This window comes from Hypanus sabinus, chromosome 26 (genome assembly GCF_030144855.1).
Source record: "Hypanus sabinus isolate sHypSab1 chromosome 26, sHypSab1.hap1, whole genome shotgun sequence".
NCBI classification, from domain to species: domain Eukaryota; kingdom Metazoa; phylum Chordata; class Chondrichthyes; order Myliobatiformes; family Dasyatidae; genus Hypanus; species Hypanus sabinus.
Window position 1 is genome coordinate 29,753,831 of NC_082731.1, and position 25,735 is coordinate 29,779,565.

At 45.6% G+C, this 25,735-nt stretch overlaps 1 protein-coding gene and 1 long non-coding RNA gene across 4 annotated transcripts in view; one reads left to right on the forward strand and one right to left on the reverse strand.

Moving 5' to 3' along the window:
* Positions 1 to 4,023: 4,023 nt before the first annotated feature.
* LOC132381363 (uncharacterized) overlaps positions 4,024 to 25,735 on the reverse strand; it is a 52,317-nt gene continuing 30,605 nt past the window's right edge. For 2 of the 3 annotated variants that reach the window (XR_009508015.1, XR_009508017.1), the window contains exons 2-4: positions 18,539 to 18,640; positions 11,091 to 11,337; positions 4,024 to 5,920 (exon numbers count right to left, since the gene is read on the reverse strand). This is a non-coding gene — a long non-coding RNA (uncharacterized LOC132381363). The remainder of the gene's footprint in view (positions 5,921 to 11,090; positions 11,338 to 18,538; positions 18,641 to 25,735) is intronic. The other variant, XR_009508016.1, reaches the window with a different exon arrangement.
* LOC132381361 (uncharacterized) overlaps positions 12,769 to 25,735 on the forward strand; it is a 108,372-nt gene continuing 95,405 nt past the window's right edge. Inside the window, 6 exon segments of the mRNA XM_059950723.1 lie at positions 12,769 to 13,370; positions 13,480 to 13,640; positions 13,642 to 13,800; positions 14,727 to 14,787; positions 21,596 to 21,910; positions 23,145 to 23,444. Coding sequence (XP_059806706.1) covers positions 13,325 to 13,370; positions 13,480 to 13,640; positions 13,642 to 13,800; positions 14,727 to 14,787; positions 21,596 to 21,910; positions 23,145 to 23,444 — 1,042 coding nt within the window. The 5' untranslated portion in view covers positions 12,769 to 13,324.

Sequence of the window (25,735 nt, forward strand, 5' to 3'; positions counted from 1 at the left end):
TCCAGAATCAGTATTTTTAATGATTAGTGCAAACTCAGTGTGGTTAGTAGATAGTGCAGACTCTGGATAATGGTTAGTGCAGAGTCAGTATTCAATGGTTAGTATAGACACAGTGGTTAATGTTTAGTACAGGCTCAGTGGTTAATGGTTAGTGCAGACTCAGTGGTTAATGGTTAGTGCTGGCTCAGTGGTTAATGTTTAGTTCAGTCTCAATGGTTAATGGTTAGTACAGACTCAGTGGTTAATGGTTAGTGCTGGATAAGTGGTTAATGTTTAGTACCGTCTCAATGGTTAATGGTTAGTACAGACTCAGTGGTTAATGGTTAGTCCAGAATCAGTATTTTTAATGATTAGTGCAAACTCAGTGTGGTTAGTAGATAGTACAGACTCTGGATAATGGTTAAAGCAGAGTCAGTAGTTAATGGTTAGTATAGATTCAGTGGTTAATGTTTAGTACCGGCCCAGTGGTTAATGGTTAGTACAGACTTAGTGGTTAACGGTTAGTACAGACTCAGTGGTTAATGGCTAGTATAGACTCAGTGGTTAATGTTTAGAACAGGCTCAGTGTTTGACGGTTAGTACAGACATAGTGGTCAATGGTTAGTACAGACTCAGTGGTTAATGGTTAGTACAGACTTAGTGTTTAATGTTTAGTACAGGCTCAGTGGTTAATGGCTAGTACAGGCTCAGCGGTTAATGGTCAGTACAGACTCAGTGGTTAATGTTTAGTACAGGCTCAGTGGTTAATGGTTAGTTACAGACTCAGTGGTTAATGGTTAGTACAGACTCAGTAGTTAATGGTTAGTCCAGAATCAGTATTTTTAATGATTAGTGCAAACTCAGTGTGGTTAGTAGATAGTGCAGACTCTGGATAATGGTTAGTGCAGAGTCAGTATTCAATGGTTAGTATAGACACAGTGGTTAATGTTTAGTACAGGCTCAGTGGTTAATGGTTAGTGCAGACTCAGTGGTTAATGGTTAGTGCTGGCTCAGTGGTTAATGTTTAGTTCAGTCTCAATGGTTAATGGTTAGCACAGACTCAGTGGTTAATGGTTAGTGCTGGCTCAGTGGTTAATGTTTAGTACCATCTCAATGGTTAATGGTTAGTACAGACTCAGTGGTTAATGGTTAGTGCTGACTCAGTTGTTAATGTCTAGTACAGACTCAGTGGTTAATGGTTAGTCCAGAATCAGTATTTTTAATGATTAGTGCAAACTCAGTGTGGTTAGTAGATAGTACAGACTCTGGATAATGGTTAAAGCAGAGTCAGTTGTTAATGGTTAGTATAGATTCAGTGGTTAATGTTTAGTACCGGCTCAGTGCTTAATGGTTAGTACAGACTTAGTGGTTAACGGTTAGTACAGACTCAGTGGTTAATGGCTAGTATAGACTCAGTGGTTAATGTTTAGTACAGGCTCAGTGTTTGACGGTTAGTACAGACATAGTGGTCAATGGTTAGTACAGACTCAGTGGTTAATGGTTAGTACAGACTTAGTGGTTAATGTTTAGTACAGGCTCAGTGGTTAATGGCTAGTACAGGCTCAGTGGTTAATGGTCAGTACAGACTCAGTGGTTAATGTTTAGTACAGGCTCAGTGGTTAATGGTTAGTTACAGACTCAGTGGTTAATGTTTAGTACAGGCTCAGTGGTTAATGGTTAGTTACAGACTCAGTGGTTAATGTTTAGTACAGGCTCAGTGGTTAACGGTTAGTACAGACATAGTGGTCAATGGTTAGTACAGACTTAGTGGTTAATGGTTAGTACAGTCTAAGTGGTTAATGGTTAGTGCAGACTCAGTGGTTAATGGTTAGTTACAGGCTCAGTGGTTAATGGCTAGTACAGGCTCAGTGGTTAATGGTCAGTACAGACTCAGTGGTTAATGTTTAGTACAGACTCAGTGGTTAATGGTTAGTACAGACATAGTGGTTAATGGTTAGTACAGACTTAGTGGTTAACGGTTAGTATAGACTCAGTGGTTAATGTTTAGAACAGACTCAGTGGTTGACGGTTAGTACAGACATAGTGGTTAATGGTTAGTACAGACTCAGTGGTTAATGGTTAGTACAGACTTAGTGGTTAATGTTTAGTACAGGCTCAGTGGTTGATGTTTAGTACAGACTCAGTGGTTAATGTTTAGTACAGTCTAAGTGGTTAATGGTTAGTATAGACTCAGTGGTTAATAGTTAGTGCAGACTCAGTGGTTAATGGTTAGTGCTGGCTCAGTGGTTAATGTTTAGTGCAGGCTCAGTAGTTAATGGTTAGTACAGATTCAGTGGTTAATGGTTAGTGCTGACTCAGTGGTTAATGATTAGTGCTGTCTCAGTTGTTAATGTCTAGTACAGACTTAGTGGTTAATGGTTAGTCCAGAATCAGTATTTTTAATGATTAGTGCAAACTCAGTGTGGTTAGTAGATAGTACAGACTCTGGATAATGGTTAATGCAGAGTCAGTAGTTAATGGTTAGTATAGATTCAGTGGTTAATGTTTAGTACCGGCTCAGTGGTTAATGGTTAGTACAGACGTAGTGGTTAACAGTTAGTACAGACTCAGTGGTTAATGTTTAGTACAGGCTCTGTGTTTGACGGTTAGTACAGACATAGTGGTCAATGGTTAGTACAGACTTAGTGGTTAATGGTTAGTACAGACTCAGTGGTTATTGTTTAGTACAGGCTCAGTGGTTAATGGTTAGTACAGACTCAGTGGTTAATGTTTAGTACAGGCTCAGTGGTTAATGGTTAGTACAGGCTCAGTGGTTAATGGTTAGTACAGACTCAGTCGTTAATGGTTAGTACAGATTCAGTGGTTAATGTTTAGTACAGGCTCAGTGGTTAATGATTAGTACAGACTCAGTGGTTAATGTTTAATACTGGCTCAGTGGTTAATGGTTAGTACAGACTTAGTGGTTAATGGTTAGTGCAGACAGCGGTTAATGGTTAGTGCTGACTCAGTGGTTAATGTCTAGTACAGACTCAGTTGTTAATGGTTAGTCCAGAATCAGTGTTTTTAATGATTAGTTGAAACTCAGTGTGGTTAGTAGATAGTACAGACTCTGGATAATGGTTAGTGCAGAGTCAGTAGTTAATGGTTAGTATACTCAGTGGTTAATGGTTTGTACAAACTCAATGGTTAATGGTTAAGCCAGACTCAGTGATTAATGGTTAGTACTGACTCCATGAGATGTTGGGCCTGTTTCTGTGCTGTATCTCTCTCTATCTTACAGGAAACAGTACAGACTGAGTAGGGAAGCCCTTCTAAGTGTTCCCCGGACTAACCATCAAAAGAGATAAGTGTCACCCCATTACAATCTAAAGGGGAATGCAGACCTGAATCACCAGTGATTAATGTTCTTTCCCAGACACTGTCTACCTCGCTGTTTTCTGATTTTACTTTCTATGCTCTTGCACATTCCAATAGAAAATGTGACTTCCTTGGGACTCAGCCCCCATTCATCATCAAAAACTTTTGTGGTTCATTTGTGGACATGGTTGGTCTGCAATGCAGAATAATTGGACAATTTTGCCCAAAAGCAACCACTTGCATTTACAGTGTGGCTTTAATATGGGAAATCATCAGAAGGTGTTTCACAGGAGCATAAATCAGATGTCAGGTCATAGAAGGAGAGGGGATGGCAGGTGAGGAAGTGTCTGGTCAGAGGAGGAATCTGGAAGCAATGCCTCAGTCCAACGGGATGATGTGCTGAAATGGTTTGCACCACAATTTACTGACTCACTGAGACGTCTGACACAGATGATGGAAGAGTGAAGGGAATGGAAATGACATCCATAAGATGGATTTAAATTAAAGAGGAAGAGAAAGGCACAGACTGCAGGTTTAAATTCATCAGAATGAATCTGTGGACTTTGTTGAGGAAGCTCCTCAGACAGAGTAATTGACAGTAGGACTGGACTCCCATATGGAGGAGGGTGAGAGGAAACTCAGGAATAATTTTAGAATGAACTCATGGGAAAAATCAGTAAAGTCCATGTAAATTATTTAATTCATTTATTTATTGGCACACAGCATGGAATAGGCCCTTCTGGCCCTTCGAGCAACACTGCCCAGGAATCCCGATTTAATCCTCGTCTCATCACAGGACAATTTACAGTGACCAGTTAAAGTATCAAACTGAGGTACTTTAGACTTTGGACTGTGAGAGGAAACCAGAGTACCCGGTGGAAACCCACACATTCTTGGGGAGAAATTACAAATTCCTTACAGGCAGCGACAGGAATTGAACCCCAGGTCGCCTGCATTGTAAAGCACTCTGCTAACCACTACACTACCATGTCGCCCCAAATGCTGGGTTCCCCGGCCTGTCTGTTAGATTCATTCATTAAAACTTAAACTTGTGTTGGGTCCTGAACTCAAAGTTCTTCAGCAGTCAAGAAGGGGCATTAAAACCCGTTGCTTATGACCGCTGAAAACTGGTAACCCTAACCTGTCAATGACAATTAAATAACAGATTATTGAATGTCTCTGAATCTGCAGGTTTGTTATCCTTGATCTTCAGGGCCTGAGAGCTTTCAGACCAATGATAACCCCCAGCTCCCACTGTGATCCATAGTGATTGTGGTCTGTGTTACTTTTCAGTCTAAACTTGATTCACCGGGCAACAATCGTTCTCATCAACAGTCATCAACAAACATCAGCATGTCACACCGGGATTCTGTAATGTTGACAAGGCAGTCTGTGGCATCTTTTAGTTTCTCCTTCTTTTTCACTTTATTGCTGACAGTTCACAGTTATCTGATCACCAAGATGGACCTCCGTGCTCAGTTGGAGCAAACACAGTTTAAGTAGTTGGTGGCAGTCTCCCAACTGCTTCAGAACGTAAAATACAAGTGTACATACATTTGCACTGCTCATTTCCATAATATAATCAATAAATCAATCAGTAACAGTCAATCATCATTACAGTGAGCCCGTTTCTGACACGTGGCAAATGCTCTGTGTCTTTTCCCTTTTGCTTTTGATTCATTTTGTCTCATTCTGTGTGATAAACGTGAACCTGTTGGTTGGTGCAAAGCACAATGTTAGAATTGTATTTCCATATGTAAAGCAGTGTGTTTATTCTCTTTAGTAACACAGCTCCACTGGGAGGGCCCCCTGCTCAAATTAAACCTGCCTGTGAAACCGGAGAGGAAGTGAAAGGACTGAGTGTTAATGTTATCGCAGAGTTTCAGACATCTGTCAGCTATTAATAACAAATAGTTACTGAGCTTCAAGTAAACCTACAACACAGAACAGTACATCACAGGAACAGGCCCTTCAGCCCATGGTGACTGTGACAACCTTAACACCAAATTAATCTAAACCAAACTATCTGCACAAAATCCATATTCCTCCATATCCTGAATGGTCATGTGCTTTTTCAAATGTATCTCAACTGTACTATCATGCTGATTCACCACCACTCCTTCCAGTGCATTACAGGCACCTACCACTGTGTGTAAAAAATACAACCCACAAATCTCCTTTGAATGTTACACCCCTCACCTTAAATCTCTGTCCTTCTGGAAATGACATTTTACCCTGGAAAATGACTTCGACTGTCGACCCTACTGATGACTCTGATGCTTTCATAAGCCTCTATCAGGTTGCCTCTCAGCCGATGCTCCCGAGTAAACAGTCAAAGATTGTTCAACCTCTCCTTACAGCTAATATTCTGTAATCCAGGCAACATGCTCGTGAATGTCCTTTACACCCTCTCCAAAGCCTCCACATCCTTCTTAAAGTGGAGCAACCAGAATTGGGGTTTCATGAAGTTTCACCCAGGTTACTGCAGGCATGAAAACCTATGCTTTAACTTGGACAAAAAGCAATCTGTACTCTCCTCTTACCCAGTCCCATGAAATTCTCCCAGCAGGAACACTGTCTCCTTGATGCTGGAATATACTGGATTCAACTTTCGGGCTCTTTCCTGTGGAAACAGGGACAGGTATATCAGATCGTCAGACTCAACTAGTTTCTGCCTTCACTCCCATCAGTATCAGAAGCAGGTTTAATATCACTGACATATGTTGTGAAATTTGTTGTGTTGTGGCAGCAATACAGTGTAACACATAAACATCATAAATTACAATAAGATGCATGTTTATATAACTCACGCAAATCGAGAGCAAAAGTAGGAGCTAGTGTTCATAAGTTGCTTCATTGTTCGGAAATCTGATGGCAGAGGGGAAGAAGTTGTTCCTGAAATGTTGAGTGTGTGTCTCCAGGCTCCTGAACCTCCTCTCTGAAGGTAGTAATAAGAAGAGAACATGTCCTGTGTGATGTGGGTCTTTAATGATGGATGTGGCTTTTTGAGACATTGCCTTTTGATGATGTCCTCAATGCTGGGGAAGATGGTGCCCGTGATGGAGCTGGCTGAGTTTGCAACTCTCTGCAGCTTTTTCTGATCCTGTGCAGTGGCCTGTCTGTACCAGACGGTGATGCAACCTCATCGAATGCTCTCCATGGTACACCTGTAGAAATTTGCTAGAGTATTTGGTGACACACCAGATCATCTCAAACTCCCGATGAAATTTAATCTCTAATGTTCTTTCTTTGTTATTTCATCAATGAGTTGGACCCAGGATAGATCTTCAGCGATGTTGACAGCCAGGAATTTGAAACTGCTCACCCCTTCCACTGCCGATCCCTCAATGATACCTGGTGTGTATCACCCCCACCATGTTCCCTTCCCACGGGCACAATCAATTCATTATTCTGACATTGAATGAAGGTCATTATTGTGACACCACTCAACCAGCCAGTCTATCTCACTTCTGTACACCTCCTCATCACCATCTGAGATTCTGCCAACAACAGACAAATGTGAAGATGGCATTTGAGCTGTGCCCAGCCACAGAGTCATGGGTGTAGAGAGAGTAGAGTGGAGCATGTCCCATATCTCAATCCAGAATGGGACAACGAGGCAGTGGGAGCTGGAACGGATTAGCCAGCTGTGAAATTATTAATTTACAGCTGTAATTCCAGAAAGTTTTAAACAGCCTGTAATGAATACAAGCCAGTGGTAGGTCGAGGCAGGTACACATGAAAATACTCAGGTGTGGTGGGAAACATAAGGAGGTAAACTGCCCACAGTCACAGAGGTTGTTGTTTGGTGAGCTCGTGTTTCAAGAGAGGTCTTGTTTCTGCTGTGTCGGCTGATTCCATAAGGGAATAAACAATCCCAGTGGAAAGAGGGAATGTGGAAGGTTTACTTTGGATGAGAGACCACTGGCAGGTTTGGGTTCTAATTAATCCTGATGATGAATTTAAGTTTAAGGTCTCAATGTGCTGCAGTTAATGGGGAAAACAGGGATACAGAGGAGTGGATATTACACTGCCATGGAGTAGAGATCGAATTAGACCACATCTGGAGCACTGGCTGTGATTCTTGGCATCACCCCTCAGGAAGGGTGTGTCTTCCTTGGAGAGGGGTTGTGTGGATGAGGCACAGTGAAGTGCTACTGGGACTGGGATAAAATATTAGGTCTGGTCTCTTGTTCCCTGAAATGTGGAAAACTGAAGGCCAGTGTAATTAGGGAGTTTAAAAACATTCCAGAATGGCACAGAAGAATAACACAAAGAATCTGTTATTTCAGGATATACAGGTCAGTGGAAATCTGGAAGTCTCCCTGGAAAGTGGTCAGGACTTGGGGGGAGGGGTGGGAAGTGTCAGTTGAAACTTCAAAATTAATAGAATTTTGTTTGAGTTCAATTATTCAAATATGTGGAGCCAAGGTTGGTAAATGGAGCTCGGACACATATCAGCTGAAGAGGGAATAGACTGGAGGGCTGAACAACCTCCTTCTGACACACAGTGCACGGGATAAATCTGAACAGAATCTCTGTGTGCAGCTGTTGATTTACCAGAAACACATTTCATATTTTCATTCTTGACAGGTGGGTGAAACTGGGCAGTGATATCGGGGAAATTTCCTTCTCAGCTTCCTGTTGGAGATGTGGCTTGACTTGATCTGAAAAGGGAATCTTCAAGAGGAAATAGGCTTACTAAAAAGAAAAAGTTCGCTGCTCAAGGCATAGAAATACTTTTTTGATTCAGGGACCAATACCATAGAACCCTAGAACACTACAGCACAGTACAGGCCCTTCAGCCCTCCATGTGGTGCCCACCCATATAATCCTTAAAAAAAGTACCAAACCCACACTACCCCATAACCCTCCATTTTTCTTTCATCCATGTGTCCAAGAGGCTCTTACATACCCCTAATGTTTTAGCCTCCACCACCATCCCTGGCAAATCATTCCAGGCACTCACAACCCTCTGTGTAAAAAAACTTACCCCTGATGTCTCCCCTAAACTTCCCTCCCTTAATTTTGTACATATGCCCTCTGGTGTTTGTTATTGGTGCCCTGGGAAACAGGTACTGACTATCCACCCTATCTATGCCTCTCATAATCTTGTAGACCGCTATCAAGTCCTGTCTCATTCTTCTACGCTCCAAAGAGAAAAGTCCCAGTTCTGCTAACCTTGCTTCATATGACTTGTTCTCCAAACCAGGCAACATCCTGGTAAATCTCCTCTGCACCCTCTCCATAGCTTCCACATCCTTCCTATAATGAGGTGACCAGAATTGAACACAATACTCTAAGTGCGGTCTCACCAGAGATTTGTGGAGTTGCAACATGACCTCTCTACTCTTGAACTCAATCCCCCTGTTAATGAAGCCTAGCATCCCATAGGCCTTCTTAACTACCCTATCAACCTGTGCAGCGACCTTGAGGGATATATGGATTTGAACCCCAAGGTCCCTTTGTTCATCCACACTCTTAAGTAACCGACCATTAATCCTGTACTCAGTCTTCTGGTTTGCAGAAGTTTTCTGGTATTAATGGTTTAATACCATTAAACAATTCTTGTATTACTGAAAATATATTTCTTATATTACTATAGATGTACAGTGGAGAGTATTCTGACAGGTTGCATCACTGTCTGGTATGGGGGGGAGGGGGAGGGCTACTGAAAGAAGCTGCAGAGGGTTGCAAATTTAGTTGGCTTCATCTTGGGTACGAGCCTCTTGGGTACCCAGGGCCTCTTCAAGGAGTGGTGCCTCAGAAAAGCAGCATCCATTATTAAGGACCTCCAGCACCCAGAGCATGCCCTTTTTTCACTGTTACCATCAGGTAAGAGGTAGAGAAGCCTGAAGGCACACACCCAGCAATTCAGAAACAGCTTCTTCCCCTCTGCCATCTGATTCCTAAATGGACAATAAACCCTTGGACACTCCTTCACTTTTTAAAATATATTATTTGTTTTTGCATGATTTTAATCTATTCAATGTGGCTCTCCCCATGGATGCTATCAAAAGCCTTTTCAAAGTCCATGAAATTTATGTACAGTTGTCTCTGCCACTCTGTGCACTGCTCTATGATGTTATGCAGCATGAAGATCCGGTTGACAGAGTCTCTATTCCAACTTGTTCCTTCAAGCAAACATCTACAGCATCTGTAATCCTTTGGACAATGACTTTGGTGAGACAGAAGTGTGATGCCACACCAGTTCTTGCAATCACTTGGTACTCGTTTCTTGGGGATCCTAACTCCCTTTGTCCTTGGGTACTTGTCCTCGTTCCCAGATTATAGTAAACAGTGGATGCAGGATGCAGTTCTGGAGCTTTACTGTTTCTTAATGTATTAATCACAGTAACAATCTCTTCTTTCTTGGCTGGATCTGTGTTGATGTTGAGGTCCTCTGTGACTATTCAGTAAATCTCTGAAACACCCTGTCCATTGTGCTTTGTGCTCTTGTCAAAAGCAGACCGTTCTTACCTCTGATGGGGCTACTGGATCTGACTTGGAACTTTCTGCATACTAATTTTGAAACCTTTCTTTTCCAATCTTTTTGGGATTACGAAATTACAATGAGCATTACAATGGGATACACAAGCAATAAGTATAATACAGTTAAGTCTTCCCCAATCATGCATGATACAAATATCATAAAGACGAGTCCATAAAAAGGTATGGCATTATAAAAATTTAAAAAAAGGAAATCTTGCCTATGTTTTCCTGAACACGTTAACTGGCACTGCTGTGGCCACCACTGCAAGGTCTTCCATGTAGACCCTCTTATCCATCCTTAGCTCTTCACTTTTTTGCTAGCTTCAGTGAATGCCAGTGGAAGTTTCACCTTAATTCGTGTTGACTCTGCATTGAACATTTTCTTCCTAATTTTCCATCTTTCCTCTAAGGCTGTCCATGTTTCCTGCTGTATCCATTCTTTGTTTTTCTTTCCAGCTCTGTAATGTAGACAAGCCCTGCTGCTCTCCATGAACACTGACACAATCTGTTTCCACATAGTGTTGATCTTGTTCACTGACACATCGTCGCCAAAGCCTGAAATCTGTTCTTAAGTTTCATGATGACAGTAGATCTCACACTGTTGTCCTTGAGCTTCTCAACATCAAAACGTCTTTGTACATGTGCTCTGGTCCCAGTGCTTCTCAACTTGAGTTTCATCACTGCTACAGCAAGGTGGTGATTACTTCCTGTATCTGCTCCTCTCTTCACCTTTACACCCGGCAAGGGTTGTCTCCATGTACCATTGATCATCAAATGGTTAATCTGGATCTTGTCACTTCTACTGGGTGAGCAACATGTCAGTGTGTGGATTCCATGGTGTGGAAACGGTCCCTCCTGTGACCAGACTGTTCATGGCACAGAATTCCACCCGTCTTTCACCGTTGTTATTCATTGGTCCACACCCTTACATGCACATGACCTGAGTGAAGTCCGAGTTGTTATTTCCCACTTTGCCATTTAGATCTCCCATGATGATGATTATGTCATGGCATGGTGTTAACTCTACCTCTGCTGTCTGTAGATGTCCTTTTCTTCAATGTCACTACTGTTACTTGGAGCATAGCACTGGATCACAGTCATGTTCACTCGCTTCACTCTCAGCCTGACTCTCACCAGCCGACTGTTGATTGGTTTTCACTCCAGCGGGCACTTCTCAATGACTTTCTTCAAAATGACAGCTGCACCATCAAGACGCTGACATCTTCCCTTCCTGAATATAAAACTCTTTCACCAGTTGCTGCCTTTAGTCTGCCAGACCGTGTGCATCTACTTTCACTAACCTCATTGTGTGTTGGCTGTAATGACACATTACTGTGGTTATCTGTGTGAGCTTGCCAGTGCTGTACATGGTTCGACAATTCCAAAAAACATATTTTCTCTTGGTCTTGGTGAAGTTCATGGCTCCCTTCACTATGCCAGTAGCTTCCTGTCAGTTTTCACTACTGTCAGACATGCAAGTCCCAGGTGGTGACCAGGGAATATCATCACATTCAGATGTAGAAGGATTCTTCATTGCTGTGTCTGTAACTGTGAAGAGAGTACAGAAACACAGCATAATGAGCAACCAGCAGAAAGATCGGTGCAAAAAGCTTGTCATGATGGCGCCCCAATGACTCCGCCGGGTGTTAAGGGCATTCTTCTTCTCTTCTACTGAGCACAAAATAAACACCAGACGATATCATAAGTAAGGTTACAAATCATCACCCAACATCAGTTCAGATGTTCTTTAAACACTCAATTCTTCGGGCCCATCCCCAATTAGCGGGATCATCCTGAACCTTAAAGGGGCTGCAACCGGCTATCCGTACTCCGGAGAGTTAGAGAGCCTAAATCCTGGAAGCTGGCACGGTTGGGAGCGTCTCATAACAATAACAGTTTTTCTTTTTGCCTGGTCAGGTTCACTAACCCTGAAACTCCGAACATGGTGGAATGGTGGACCACTCTTTGTCTGACCTCTACCCTTTGACCTGTTTGGCATGGGTGTCCCTACCTAGAGCTAAAGCACAAGGCAACATAAAACTCAAACCAACACAGATCTCTGGGTCACTGAGGCACTCAAGCCTCCAAACCCTACAGCAAGGTTGTGGTCCTCTTGGATGGGAAATATAATGATTCACCATTTTGATTGCTGTCATGGTGGGGTTGTGGGGTTGTTGTGTCAGGTGGACATAAAAGTTTTGGAAAGTTCTCCACCATCTGTCCCAATGTTGATCCCTCAGACAGCACCACAGAATGTCTGATCTCCTTATACTTCATTGTTGTGTCTCTACGGAGAACATCTGCCCACTGACTCGTGTCTCTCAGGGGTATCTGTCCACCAACTGGTATCTCTGGGTGATAACTGTCCATTGACAAGTGTCTCTCACTCCGTGTCTCTCAGTGGGATATCTGTCCACTGACTGGTGTCCCTCTGTCCCTGTCTCTCAGGTGGATATCTGTCCACTGACTGGTGTCTCTCAGTCCCTGTCTCTCAGAGGGATATCTGTCCACTGACTGGTGTCCCTCTGTCCCTGTCTCTCAGGGGGATATCTGTCCACTGACTGCTGTCTCTCAGTCCCTGTCTCTCAGTGGGATATCTGTCCACTGACTGGTGTCTCTCAGTCCCTGTCTCTCAGGGGAATATCTGTCCACTGACTGGTGTCTCACAGTCTGTGTCTCTCAGGGGGATATCTGTCCACTGACTGGTCTCTCTCAGTCCCTGCCTCTCAGAGGGATATCTGTCCACTGACTGGTGTCTCTCAGTCTGTGTCTCTCAGGGGGATATCTGTCCACGGACTGGTCTCTCTCAGTCCCTGTCTCTCAGGGGGATATCTGTCCAGTGGCTGGTGTCTCTCAGTCTGTGTCTCTCAGGGGGATATCTGTCCACTGACTGGTGTCTCTCAGTCCCTGTCTCTCAGGGGGATATCTGTCCACTGACTGGTGTCTCTGTCCCTGTCTCTCATGGGGATATCTGTCCACTGACTGGTGTCTCTCAGTCTGTGTCTCTCAGAGGGATATCTGTCCACTGACTGGTGTCTCTGTCCCTGTCTCTCACGGGGATATCTGTCCACTGCCTGGTGTCTCTCAGTCCCTGTCTCTCAGTGGGATATCTGTCCACTGACTGGTGTCTCTCAGTCCCTGTCTCTCAGAGGGATATCTGTCCACTGACTGGTGTCTCTCATTCTCTCTCGTTGGTATTCTGTGTGTTTCAGTTTACACAAACTGTTTATCGCTGAAATTGATGAATCGAGCAGAGTGTGACAGATATTTAATCCGGATCTGGTCCCTGCCGCTGACCTGCCGCCTGTTGCAGAGACAATCACCTTTTGGGGAATTGAAATCGCTGCTGTGGGCGGGGACAGGAAGCTGCGCCTCTGGTTTCAGTGTGTGAGAGCCTGTTCAAACCGCGGCTCCCTCTCTCACTCACAGCCCACGTCCCTATTTAAACAGCGCTCACTGCGGCTCCGGACAAAGCCGGCCTGAGCTGAAGCCGCCGATCTCAACAGTGTCCAAGTCCGGCTCAGTGTTCAGGGCGATGGGGGTCGCTCCTTATCTCTGTCTCCTCCTGTCTTGTCTGGCAGGTGGGTGTCCCGCGGCTTGTCCCCCACCCGCGACCGGCTGTTTCTCGGAGGCTTTGTGAACCTCTGCCCGTGGAACATTTTATTAATTTCTGCTCTTTTTTATTGACAGGCGTGCGGTCGGACGTCGTGCTGACACAGCCCAAGTCAGCGGTGGTAAAGCCCGGACAGTCTCACACACTGACCTGTGCGGTCAGAGGGTTCAGCCTCAGCAGCTATCACATGCACTGGGTGAAACAGGTCCCCGGGAAAGGGCTGGAATGGCTGGCCGTATATATCGAGTGGTGGTAGCAAGTATTACGCGCCTGGAGTCCAGAGCCGGTTCACCATTTCCAAGGACAGCAGCACCGTCAATCTGCAAATGACCAGCCTGAGACTGGACGACACGGCCACCTATTACTGTGCGAGAGGGTACTACTATGGGTGGCACAGTGTGAGAGATGGCGTCTCCCTCCATGCACAAACCTACCGCAACAAAACTCTTTAAATTGCGCTCTTCGGGCGCCTGAGACTGGACGACACGGCCACCTATTACTGTGCGAGAGACACAGTGAGAGAGACCGGGACTGGACCGGGACATAAACCCAGCGAGAGCGCCTGCCCTTCGGGCGCCGAGGGAAAGGGCAGCAGTGATCGCCACAGCCGTATCCCGGTCGTTCTGGGCCACATCCGCTCGTCTACGCAATGGAAGGCGGGTTGTCAGCGGGGATTCCCGAGAAGAGATGCTGGATGGATGGGCCGAGGGGCTCAGCGGATCACTTCGGAGGGCAGCTCGGAGCCAAGCGCCGTGAGTGGGAATGGGGTCACCGATCGACCTGGTCAGGTGTCGGTCCTTCGATAGCAAATATTACGCACCTGGAGTCCGGAGCCGGTTCACCATTTCCAAGGACAGCAGCACCGCCTATCTGCAAATGAACAACCTGAGACTTGAAGACACGGCCACCTTTTACTGTGCGAGACGCAATGGAGCACGGTGATGGGAAGCTGAACAGAAACTGGTCCCGACAAAGGAGCGGCTGCAGCGCAGTCTGTCTCCACGGATTCCGCATTGCTGCCTCCCAGAGTCAAATCCCTGAAGCCCGACTCGGACTGCTGGGTGTAAATGTCCATTTCTGGACAATTAAAAGCCCAAAAAGGATTCGACTCTGATTCTGGGTGATGGCGAGAGCCGGTGTCCACAGACAGGAAAACTGTGGAAATGCCTCTTTTAATCACACGCCAGGAAGAGACAAGGAGGGAGTTTGGGATGGAAATCCAGGAAGCGGCTGCTCCCGGTCCGGACAGGGATCACGTTGACATTTTGCTGAGATTATTGGATGTGACGGGCAAGTGAAGTTACTGCACTGGGTGAATGGGGAGACGGGGCACTGTGACTATCTTGACTACTGGGGCGGAGGAACCTCGCTGACAGTGACTTCAGGTAAGACCAACTTCTCAATTGTATCTTCACGCAATAGTATTTTATTTTTTACGGTTTTTGCGAATTCCGTGATTTAACTGAAATCAGTGAGATATTTAGAGCGAGTACATGAATCTCCCCGAACCGGCGGGTTTCTCTAGAGCCCAGTAACAGTACAAGGGTACATACCCCACCCCACCAGTGAGCTGTCCACAGACCGGGAACAGGCTCAGGGGAATGGGGTCGGATCTTGTCACCAGACTGTGCCTTGACACCGGCCGGTTGTGCTGAGTGAGCTCAGTGTTTGGTTCAAGTCTGGCTTCTGATCCTCAGCACCAACTGTAGCCACGTTCAGGGGCTGAGCGTTTCAGTGCAGTTGAACTCGTTCCCTGTCAGTGACAACAATGGATCTGTTCCGTGTCAAGTTATTGGCATCGGGTTTTACTGTCTGCTGCTTTCATGCTGAAGGTAATGGGATTGAGACAGAATCTGAGGGAATGGTTACACAGGTATGATCTGGTTGATGGCTCAATATCCCCAGGGTACAGGTGGGTGTCAGTCCCATCATGTAATGTCCGGCCTGAGGTCCGTCCCGGGATACAGCAAAAGTATCGGCGATATCCCAGGATTAATTGATGGGATTATGGTTTTAGTTTTATTCCCTGATGGGTGAGGAGGCTGGGTATGGTGGGGAAGAATTTTGGAGTGAAAAGGCAGTGGGGAAGTGGTGCAGGAAAGGTAAGGCAGGGAATTGAAATCACAATTCCTTCACACATTCCGGGCAGCCTTGCATTGGTGGGCGGGGGAGGGGGGAGTGGTGCAGGTGGGGTGGGGAGGGAAGCGTTCAAGTCAATAATGTGTAGTAGGCGAGCATTTAAGGGAAGGTTTGTTGATGAACGTTTGTGATCTGGAACACACCGCCTGAATGATGGTGGTGGCCAATAGTGAGTGTAGAGAGGGAACAAGAGATCCGCCTTTTGTAGGGATACAGGGAAGAGCAGAGAGACCAATGGGTTTATTGGGTTTGCTCAGCTAAAGGGAAGCACAGACACTATCAGATGAATGGCCTCACTCTCTGCTCTGTCATTCAATGGAATCAGTATTTATCTTGTAAATCTGGGAAATTCTTCCTTAAAAGGATTCCAACAATCACCCCAGAGTACACAGAGCATGAGTTAAATGCAGATTACAGCTCCCATGTCCTGTCCTGGCAGCCACGGATTAAATAGAAAGATCCTTCTGCACTGTCCCATCCCTCCCAGGGCAGAGGCAGCAGAGGTTAGACACAGAGTGAAGCTTCCCCCAACCTGTCCCATCACACACTCATGGGACACGAGTTGAAATTTGCTGTTCAAATGAATGGCTTATTCTCATTTCACAGACAGAGTTCTGTCCACCTATCCACTGGTGTCTTTTATGAACCCACTGACTCTCACATCTACCTGAACTAAAACTCTTCCTCCTCTGTTTCTTATAAAAATACCATCCCCTCCTCTCAATTCCTCCGTCTCCACTGCATCTGTTCTCAGGATGAGGCTTTTCATTCCAGAACTGAGGAAATGTCCTCCTTCAATGAAAGGGGCTTCCCTTCTTCCACCAGCAACACTGCCCTCAACCACACCTCTTCTATTTCACACATGTCTGCTCTCACTCCATCCTCCCTCCACCCTACCAGAGATAAGGTTCCTCTTGTCTTCACCTATCACTCTACCAGCCTCCCTGTCCAGCAGAAAATTCTCTGTAACTTCTGCATCTCCAATGGGATCCCAACACCAAGAACACCTTTCCCTCTACACCGCCACCCTCAACACTCTGCTTTCTGCAGGGGTCACTTCCAATGCAGCTCCCTTGTCCATTCATCCCTCCCCACTGATCTCCCTCCTGGCACTTATCCTTGCAAATGGAACAACTATTACACCTGCCCCTACACCTGCTCCCTCACCACTATTCAAGGCCCTAAACAGTCCTTCCAGGTGAAGTGTCACTTCACCTGTGAGTCCCTTGGTGTCAGCTACTGTATCTGGTGCTCCCGATATGGCGTCTAATGTATCAGTGAAACCCGACATAGATTTGGAGACCGCTTCACCGAGCACCTCTGCTCCGTCCACCAGAGAAAGCGTGATCTCCCAGTAGCCACCCATTTTAATTCCACTTCCCATCACTTTCCAACATGTCAGACCATGGACTGCACTACTGCCGCGATGAAGTCATGCTCAAGTTGGCACAGCAACACCTTATATTCCATCAGGGTAGCCCCCAACATATGGTATGAACATCGATATCTCGAACGTCTCATAATGCCCACCCCTCCTTCACCATTCCCCATTCTCATTTCCTCTCTTCCGTATCTCCTTATCTGCCTATCTGCTCCTTCTGGTACTCCACCTTCCCTTTCTTCCATCACCTTCTGTCCCCTCCTATCAGATTCTCCTTTCCCTTCTTCACCAATTGACTTCCCAGCTCTTTACTTCACATCTTCCCCCCTCCTGGTTTCACTAATCACCTTGTGTTTCTTCCTCCCCTCCCTTCCCCACCTTCTTACTCTGACCTCATCTTTTCTTCTCCAGTCCTGATGAAGGGTCTTGGTGTGATACATCGACTGTACTCTTTTCTATAGATGCTGCCTGGCCTGCTGAGTTCCTCCAGCATTCTGTCTGTGTTGTTTGGATTTCCAGCATCTGCAAATTTTCTAGTTTGTGAGCAACTGCTCTAATTTCTTTCCCTCCTCCATCCCTCGACTGGGTTTGTTGCACAAGTGTTTTCCTACATTAACCAGTGTTGCTGGTGATTCAGTAAAAGTGGTTGCGAGATAAAGTGCTGACATTTACAGACACCTTTCATGGTGTCCCCGAGCTCTTTACAGGCAATGAAGTAGTTTCAAAGTCCAGCCCTGTTGTAGAGTCAGGAATGTGGAGCCACTCTGCACACAGCAGAATCCACAAACTGCAAGGTGAGAACGATCAGACAGTCTGTTCTGGTGATGTTATTGAAGGAGAAATATTGTCCAGGACACCGTGGACACAGTGATCCAATGGACAGGCACAAGGTTGGATTCGGAGTGATGGGAAACAGGGCAGTACATCAAAGCAGATGAGTAGTGCAGAGGGATGGATGAACAGTCCACGGATACCACCACAACAAAACTGACAAATCTAAACTCAGTTCATCATAATCTGCAACAGATTTGGATCACCCAGCACCCTGTGTCCCACCCAGATCCAGTTCCCCTCTTCACCCCAGCATCCTGTCACCCACCCAGCTTCAGTTCCCCACCACCCCAGCACCCTGTGTCCCACCCAGATCCAGTTCTGCTCTTCACCCAGCACCCTGTGACCCACCCAGATCCAGTTCCCCTCCACCCCAGCACCCTGTGACCCCCCCAGATCCAGTTCCCCCTTCACCCCAGCACCGTGACCCACCCAGATCACTCCCCTTCACCCCAGCACCCTGACCCACCCAGCTCCAGTTCCCCTCCACCCCAGCACCCTGTGACCCACCCAGATCCAGTTCCCCTCTTCATCCCAGCAGCCTGTGCCCCACCCAGATCCAGTTCCCCTCTTCACCCCAGCACCCTGTGACCCCCCCCAGATCCAGTTCCCTTCTTCACCCCAGCACCCTGTGACCCACCCAGATCCAGTTCCCCTCTTCACCCCAGCAGCCTGTGACCCACCCAGATCCAGTTCCCCTCTTCACCCCAGCACCCTGCTGTCAGTTTGATGGGTGTTTTTATAAAGACCCAGAGGAACACTGATCCAGACAGAACTGTACTTACCACCTGCTGGTCCCGGGATGTAAAAGATCCTCAGCTGCAAATCTCACCGACTGACATTATTGTGCCTCCTGCACTGCCAACACTGAGCAGCTCAGGGAACATCTGTGGGGTGAAAACAGAGTTAATGTTTCATATCAGTGACCTTTCACCAGACTCTGTCAGTCTGATTTCTGGCAGCTACGCCGTTTCCAGTTTTATTTTACTGAATTTATTTTGATGAAAACTGGTGTTTTTCATTGACTTCTGCAACTCTAGAACATCCCAGAGCCTTTCCCAACTCAGCAAGTACTTCTGCAGTGTGTCACTTCATATGTGGGACTAAACCTCCAACTTGTCTGCATCTTGTTCCCACAAACTGAACTACAATAAGACAATCCAGTCTGGGTGATGTTGGAAGGGAATGGTCACTTTTAGCCTGCAATTCCTAAAGTTCCCCACCACTGGGAACTCCTCATCTGAATCCTGATTGTGCAGTAGATGAACAGACAGATGCTTTTTGGTTGTAGGTCATCCAAATGGTCCCAGGTCCTTGGTCCAGCAATTCCGTTGTTTTCAGGGGTTAATGTCGATAAAGAGCAGTGAGGTTCCTCAGACACTTTTAAACAGCCCGTTCCTGAGCTGCTGTGTACCTAGGAGGCTGAGGACAGTGTGGGTGAAATGGTGCTGGCTGTGGCTGGCAATTCCAAAGGGAATCACCAGTGTTCGGCCACTCACAGTGGAGTCAATCCCAGAGTTCCACAGACCACTGTACCCCGGGATTTTACTGAGTGACAGGTGCCTCCAGAGCTGTTACAACACTCTACCACAGGACAACAGGTCCTGCTGGAATTCCCAGGGTAACACTGGGAAATCCACCTCCACATTTCCCTCACAGGCCGGACCTGACAAGCATCACAGCTACCGTTCAACTGACTGAGGAATCTTGGCTGGGTGTGTCAGGAAAGTAATTAGTTACAAGTTAATTCTGGTTGAAAACTGTCTTTTAAGTGCCATATACGTTTGTAGATTTATTATTTTAAACCAAAGAGATCATCTGTTCTGCAGAAATGTACCTCACTGTCTCCAAGAAATTTAAAACCTGTTAATTACATGACAGCATTGACACAATACGGTCTCCACCCCAGGTTTTCTTTGTGCCTGAGGCTACTTGATGCTGAGGACTCGATATATCTCACCCCAGGTCTCCAGTATCCAGAAACCCAGCGGGATCCCACCTTGCCCAGTGTAGCAGTGTGGGGAGAGTCCCAGCACCATTCAGCCCTGTCTGTGTGGACATGGTCCAGTTGGCACTGTGCCCTGTGCTTTCTCTCTTGTGACATTTCACCCACAGCACAGGTCAGCTTGTCCCCCTGTTTCACAGAAGTTGTGTCCCCAGTGGGGAGTCTGACATCAGCATTTCACTGGTTGTTCCAGGCTCAGTCTGAAGGAATGAGAAAGGGACCATTTCTCTGCTCTGCCTGTCCTGTCAACCTGAATCAACTGTGTTTACTCAGGAAGGCAAATGTTCTGAGTTCACAGTCCCCAGAGTCACCTGGAAATGGTTCTAAACAATGCAGCTGTCAGTATTGACCGGTTAAATTATATCGATTCCTATTTGCTTGTTATATTTATTGATTTACATTTATTCTGTTTGAAACCCAAATTTCAATATTTTCTGCCCTTCGTCCCAGAGTGAATACTGTAAAGTGAATATTTCATTATTTTGCCCGATTGAAATTGTGACTTTCCAACCACTCCACTTCTACTCCAAATGTTGGGTTTACTGCCCTTTCGATAGCAGAATCAATCTGAAGCCTGTGTCTGTCTGTTGACCATCTTACTGCTAGACAACAAAGCCCTCATCTACTGCAATTCACACCGGCTGACACATACTCTCCCACTAGTCTCCTACTCCCAGAGTTCCTGCATGTTCCGCTGTGTCCACACTGTCTTCTTGGGTGATTTCAACCTCATCCACCAGCAACAATCTGTCACTGACAGAGTCAGTCATGAGGTCAATGATGTCCCGTCGGTGGGTCAGTACAAAACCCGTCCACAACACTGTCCAAGGTAATTCTGACAACTGGTCAAACCACATCTCCTCAACATATCCACCTGTCAAAGCTGTCAATTGGTCAACTAATTAATCAATCTTCACACTCTTACCCACCTTGGTATGTCAACACTTCTCCTTTTCCAGTGAAATGAATTGAGAGCCAGTGCTTTCAAGTGTATTTTGCACCTGAAGTGGTTGGGAATTGCCACAACCTGCATTTCCTCACTGGACTCTCTGGGCTGGTCGTTCAGTGAGAATATCACCGACATCTAACGGCATTTTGAGATTTTTCCATCTGCCTAGGAATCTTATCTGTTGGCCAACACTTCTCCACAGGGTCTGGGCTAATGTATTTCCACAATTCCTATATCATTTCTGATGCAAGTTACCATTCCCTCCCGGTTACTCGGTAGTTTCCACAGGCTCAGTGGGGTTGAAAAAATTGCTCAGTCACACACGGTAAATATATGAGGCAGTGTCAGCTGTATCATGTAGTCTGGTGAGTTGAATTTCAGAAGCAGAGTCCATTTCCCAACCTCCACTATATTGCACACATGGTGCTGGAGACCAGGTACCACTATATCCACACCAATCACTCCTCTCATCAACAGCAACACTGAACTGATCAGAATTATTCAAATAAGTTACTTCTAAATCTTACTTCTTCTGGAAACTCTGCTGATCAGGGGCTAACAGACTTTTCAGAATCAGGAATTGTATTTGGATGAGAGACAGATTGTCACTTTGGTATTTTGACTGAAATCCGACCAATCGGACATTGGGTCACTGCCTCAGTCCTGCACTGAAGTGTTGGCCTGGACTGTGTGTCCAAGTTGCCACTGTGGGATTGATCCACACCCTCCTACCTCAGCGACACAGACTCACAGCTGAGTGTTAAAGTGATATTGCCTTTGTTTGATGGGGTGAATAATTTTGAGAATTACTGCTTTATATAATGTATCCTTTCTCTGTCGGTAATGCATTTATTCAGGGAACCATCTGTGAATTTCTTTCTATTTCAGAGGTCAAGTCCACACCATCAGTCTACATCATACCTTCCTGCAACAGAGAATCTGACCAAGGCATCAGGCTCCTCTGTCTGGTCAAGGACTATCAGCCTGAGAGCATCAGTCAGACATGGTCCACTAACAGTGGGGACGTCACCACAGGAATCAAGAAATACCCGGCGGTGTTGGGGCAAAATTCAAAGTACACGATGAGCAGCTTGCTCGAAGTCTCTGCGGCGGACTGGAAGAAGAATAAAGTCTACTACTGCAAGGCAGGGTACAAGCCAAACGAGATTGAGACAGCGGAGTGGCGGAAACCTCAACCTCAACGTTCGTATGAGATAAACTTTTCTCTTTAAAGCTGCATTGATCTCAAAGCATAAATCTAGAGTAGGAACCTTTGTCAGATAATGTAGGGGCATGGCAATTAACTCTTTTATTCTATTCATGCAACAGCAATATTACACCAGGCTAAAATGACAGTGAGAAAACGTACGGAACTTGAAATAAGGGGGGGGGGGTGGAAACGTCCTCCTGAAGTGAGTGAAACTCAGTATCAGTGGAGGGTGGAGGAAACTTTTGCTGATCTGAGTCCATGGTATCCACTCCTTTCAGGAGCCTCTCCACCACACCCTCCCACTAAACCCTCCCTACAGATCAGCTCCTGTACACATAGAGAACGCTGGCCCATCACAGACCTGCACACAGAACAATTTAAACTTTACCCCACTCCTCTTGCACTTTCCCCTCCACCCTACAGCTGTCCCTCTTCTGGTAAAAGCATCCCTTGTAAATGTGATGAAGGAACTGCCCTTCTTTAACCATCTTCTCACAGATCTGAACCAGCTTTTGCAGTTACAACAAAATAATTCCCTCCTGTCCATCTGTTCTTCTTTCCCATTGAAAGTAAAATTGTGTTTCCCAAACTCGCCAGTGGAAACAGTACCACACCATGTACTCCTGCTCACAGGAGCTGGTATCAGTCATTCTCCATTAAACAATTAGATCACGGCAGGTCTGCACCTCAACCCCATGACCCACCTCTCTGCATTATCATAGCATAGTGGGACACACTGCTGGGAGGCCCAAGTGATACACCCAGCCCTCCCACTCGCTGGTGTGAGCCATCAGATCATCAGTAAATTGACAACATGAATGAATGAATGATCTTTATTGTCATTATACATAGATACAATAAAACTCTGTTTGGCTTCCTCTCAGGCAATTAAATAAAGTGGTAGATAAAAACAAGACAGGAATAGAAAAACAGTATTAAATAGATAAGTAGCAGAAAATAAGTTGCAGCAGCACCAGAATATCACAGTAATGCACGAAGTATTGTTAGTGCAATTATTTGAGTCCTTGTGCGTGCACGTGTGTGCTCACAGTTTGTCTTTGTTCTGTGGGAGTGGCGTGATGGAAGCCACAGCTCTGGGGTAGAAACTGTTCCTCAGTCTATTTGTTCTGACTTTTAGTGTCCTGGAACTTGCCCGGGATGAGGGGGAATGAAGTCCAAAGCATGGGCAAAGCAATCATGTACTGACAGATATTAAATGTGTTACAGCTCCGAAGCTCAGCTCCCTTGTTCCATCCCGGGAGGTGATCCACAGTCAAGCAAATGCTGTCCTGGGCTGTGTGATATCTGGATTCTCGCCCGACAACGTTCAGGTATCCTGGAAAAAAGCTGGATCTGCCCAAGAAGGCATCGTTCTCCCTTCCACTCGGAGATCTGATGGTACATTTGAAACAATCTCTTACCTGACAGTGCCTGTGCAGGAATGGACCAAGAAACAGAAATATACTTGTGAAGTGAATCACGCACCTTCCCGTTTCAGTGGTCAGGTCAACATGACGTATCAAGAGGGTGAGTGATAGCTGAAGAAAAATTAATTAACTTACAGCACTAAACTACCTAACTGATACTCCCACACAATTCCTGTCCCTACTGTCAATCTGGTTGTGTGATGTAGAGATGATCTTTGCACTTTGAATCAACTCACATCACCAGCAGCTTTAACCCCATCTACTGGGCAGGAAGGGTGTAAGATTAGGGTCACCTGTCCATTCTGTCTCAATAATTTTAGTTGTCTCTGTTTGTAGTTAGAATGAAAATATTTAGTGAGCAAAGCCCACATCCCATGCTTTACTGTCTGGAGAAGATCTCCCTGCTCCCTTTTCACTGTCTTCTCAGTGTTAGTTCCTCAGAAAATATCTCTGCAATTTTGTGTTGCTTCAATCCCCAGTGTTTCCAGTGAGACACTTCTGTCGATTGTCCACTCACTGAAATGTAGGTGCCTGGATTATTTTTGAATGGATGCCCAATCCTCGAGTGAATGTTGTGACCTTGTGTCCTCAGATCCTCAACCAGGTTCAGAGAGCACATGCATTTATCATGGCTGACACAACCTCATCCCGATAGGATGCGATATACAGATCTATGAATCTTGCATTTCCAGATGGAAAATGTCCCAGCTGTTTTTTGAAGCCTTTGCCAATGTTCTTTTACCAGAGTAATCTCAATAAAACATTCTCCGATGATTCTACCCAACAGTATCATTGTTCAGCAGAAAAGTGTGAAATAAGGTGATTGGCTGTGTATACAATTTGTCACTGAATTTTATTACAATCCATTTACTGGATTCCAGACCTGTCTCTCGTATCCATTGGGGTGGAAGTTTAACAGACCGTGATGAAAATATGTTATTTAAAATGACTACCTCTCCCCTCCACATTTCAATTTGACTTTTCAATATCCTTGTGATCACCTATTTCAATTTAACCTCCCATTCCCATTCTGACATGTCTGTCCATGGCCTCCACTACTGACATGGTGAGGCCAAAGTCAAGACCTCATATTCCATCCAGATATCTGCCAACCTGATGGCATGAGTACTGATTTCTTAATGTCCAGTAGTCTCCACCCCACTCCATTATTCTCCCTTTCTTTTTATTCCCCATACTATGTACCCCCTCATTCCGTCACTTCTCCTCACCTCTCCATTTGGTTCCCGTCCTCCAGCATTTTCCTCAATAGTGCACTGTCCTGTCCAATTCCTTCTGCTTCAGCCATTTATCTTTTCCACTTATCCCCCACCAGCTTCTTACTTCATACCCCCTCCCCATCCACACCCTTTCCCCCTCACCTGCTCTCACCTCTCATCTGACAGAATGTATTCCTCTACACTCCACCCACCTCTTATTCTGGCTTCTACCCACTTCCTTTCCAGTACCAGTAAAGCCATTCGGCCCGAAAGATCGACTGTTTATTTCCCTCCATAGATGCTGCCCGACTTCCCATGTTCCTCCAGCATTTTGTGTGTGTTGTTCAAGATTTCCAGCATCTGTAGAAACTCTTGTGTTTCTGGTTGTCCATACTCTCATTCATTTGTGTACATTGTTGCTTCAGTGTGACTCAGATCCCAATTCCAGTCTCCTTCGCCAGATTCCCACCTGTCTGACTCCAGTCAGCAAGAACTGGAACCTGTCTTTCACCCAGTGGCTGTGAGGCACGAGGTGATGAAGGTGAACGGGGCAGAAATTCCAAATTGACTCAGTCAAAGGACGGATGACCCTTTAATAATGTTGGGCACAAGACAAATTGGTGAGATAAGACACAGGGGTCTACCCAGTCTCCTGTCCAATCTGACATGCTTTGTGTGTAATTCCTGGATCAGACAAATTGCTAAAGTTACATTGATCCACGTGCGGGACACTGAATTCAGTCCAAGAGGGAAACTCAGTGATCCCAAGGAATGTCAGAAAGGACAATGTTTTGTTCGAATTACCCAAGCATTGACAGATTTATATGCTTCTTGTGGGATAACACCAGCATTCAGCAATAAGAGGACTGATCCTGACTCTGTCAGGTTTTATGAGAGGATCGCATTTCCCAGGGACTGCTGAACATCAAGACCCGGCTGATATGGGACCTAACTGAGAAACCTGCCAAAATACATTTAACTACAACACAGTGCTGATTAAACTGGGATTCACAATTCCGTGACCCTTCAGTGTACACCGAGGTTTGCAGATTTGTGATATTACACAACAATGATCATCTAGACTACACCCATGGACTTACTGTTTTAAAAGAAAATTGCTCATAATCTAACTGACATGAGAAAGGTTAAGAATTCCACATCATACTTTGTCAGA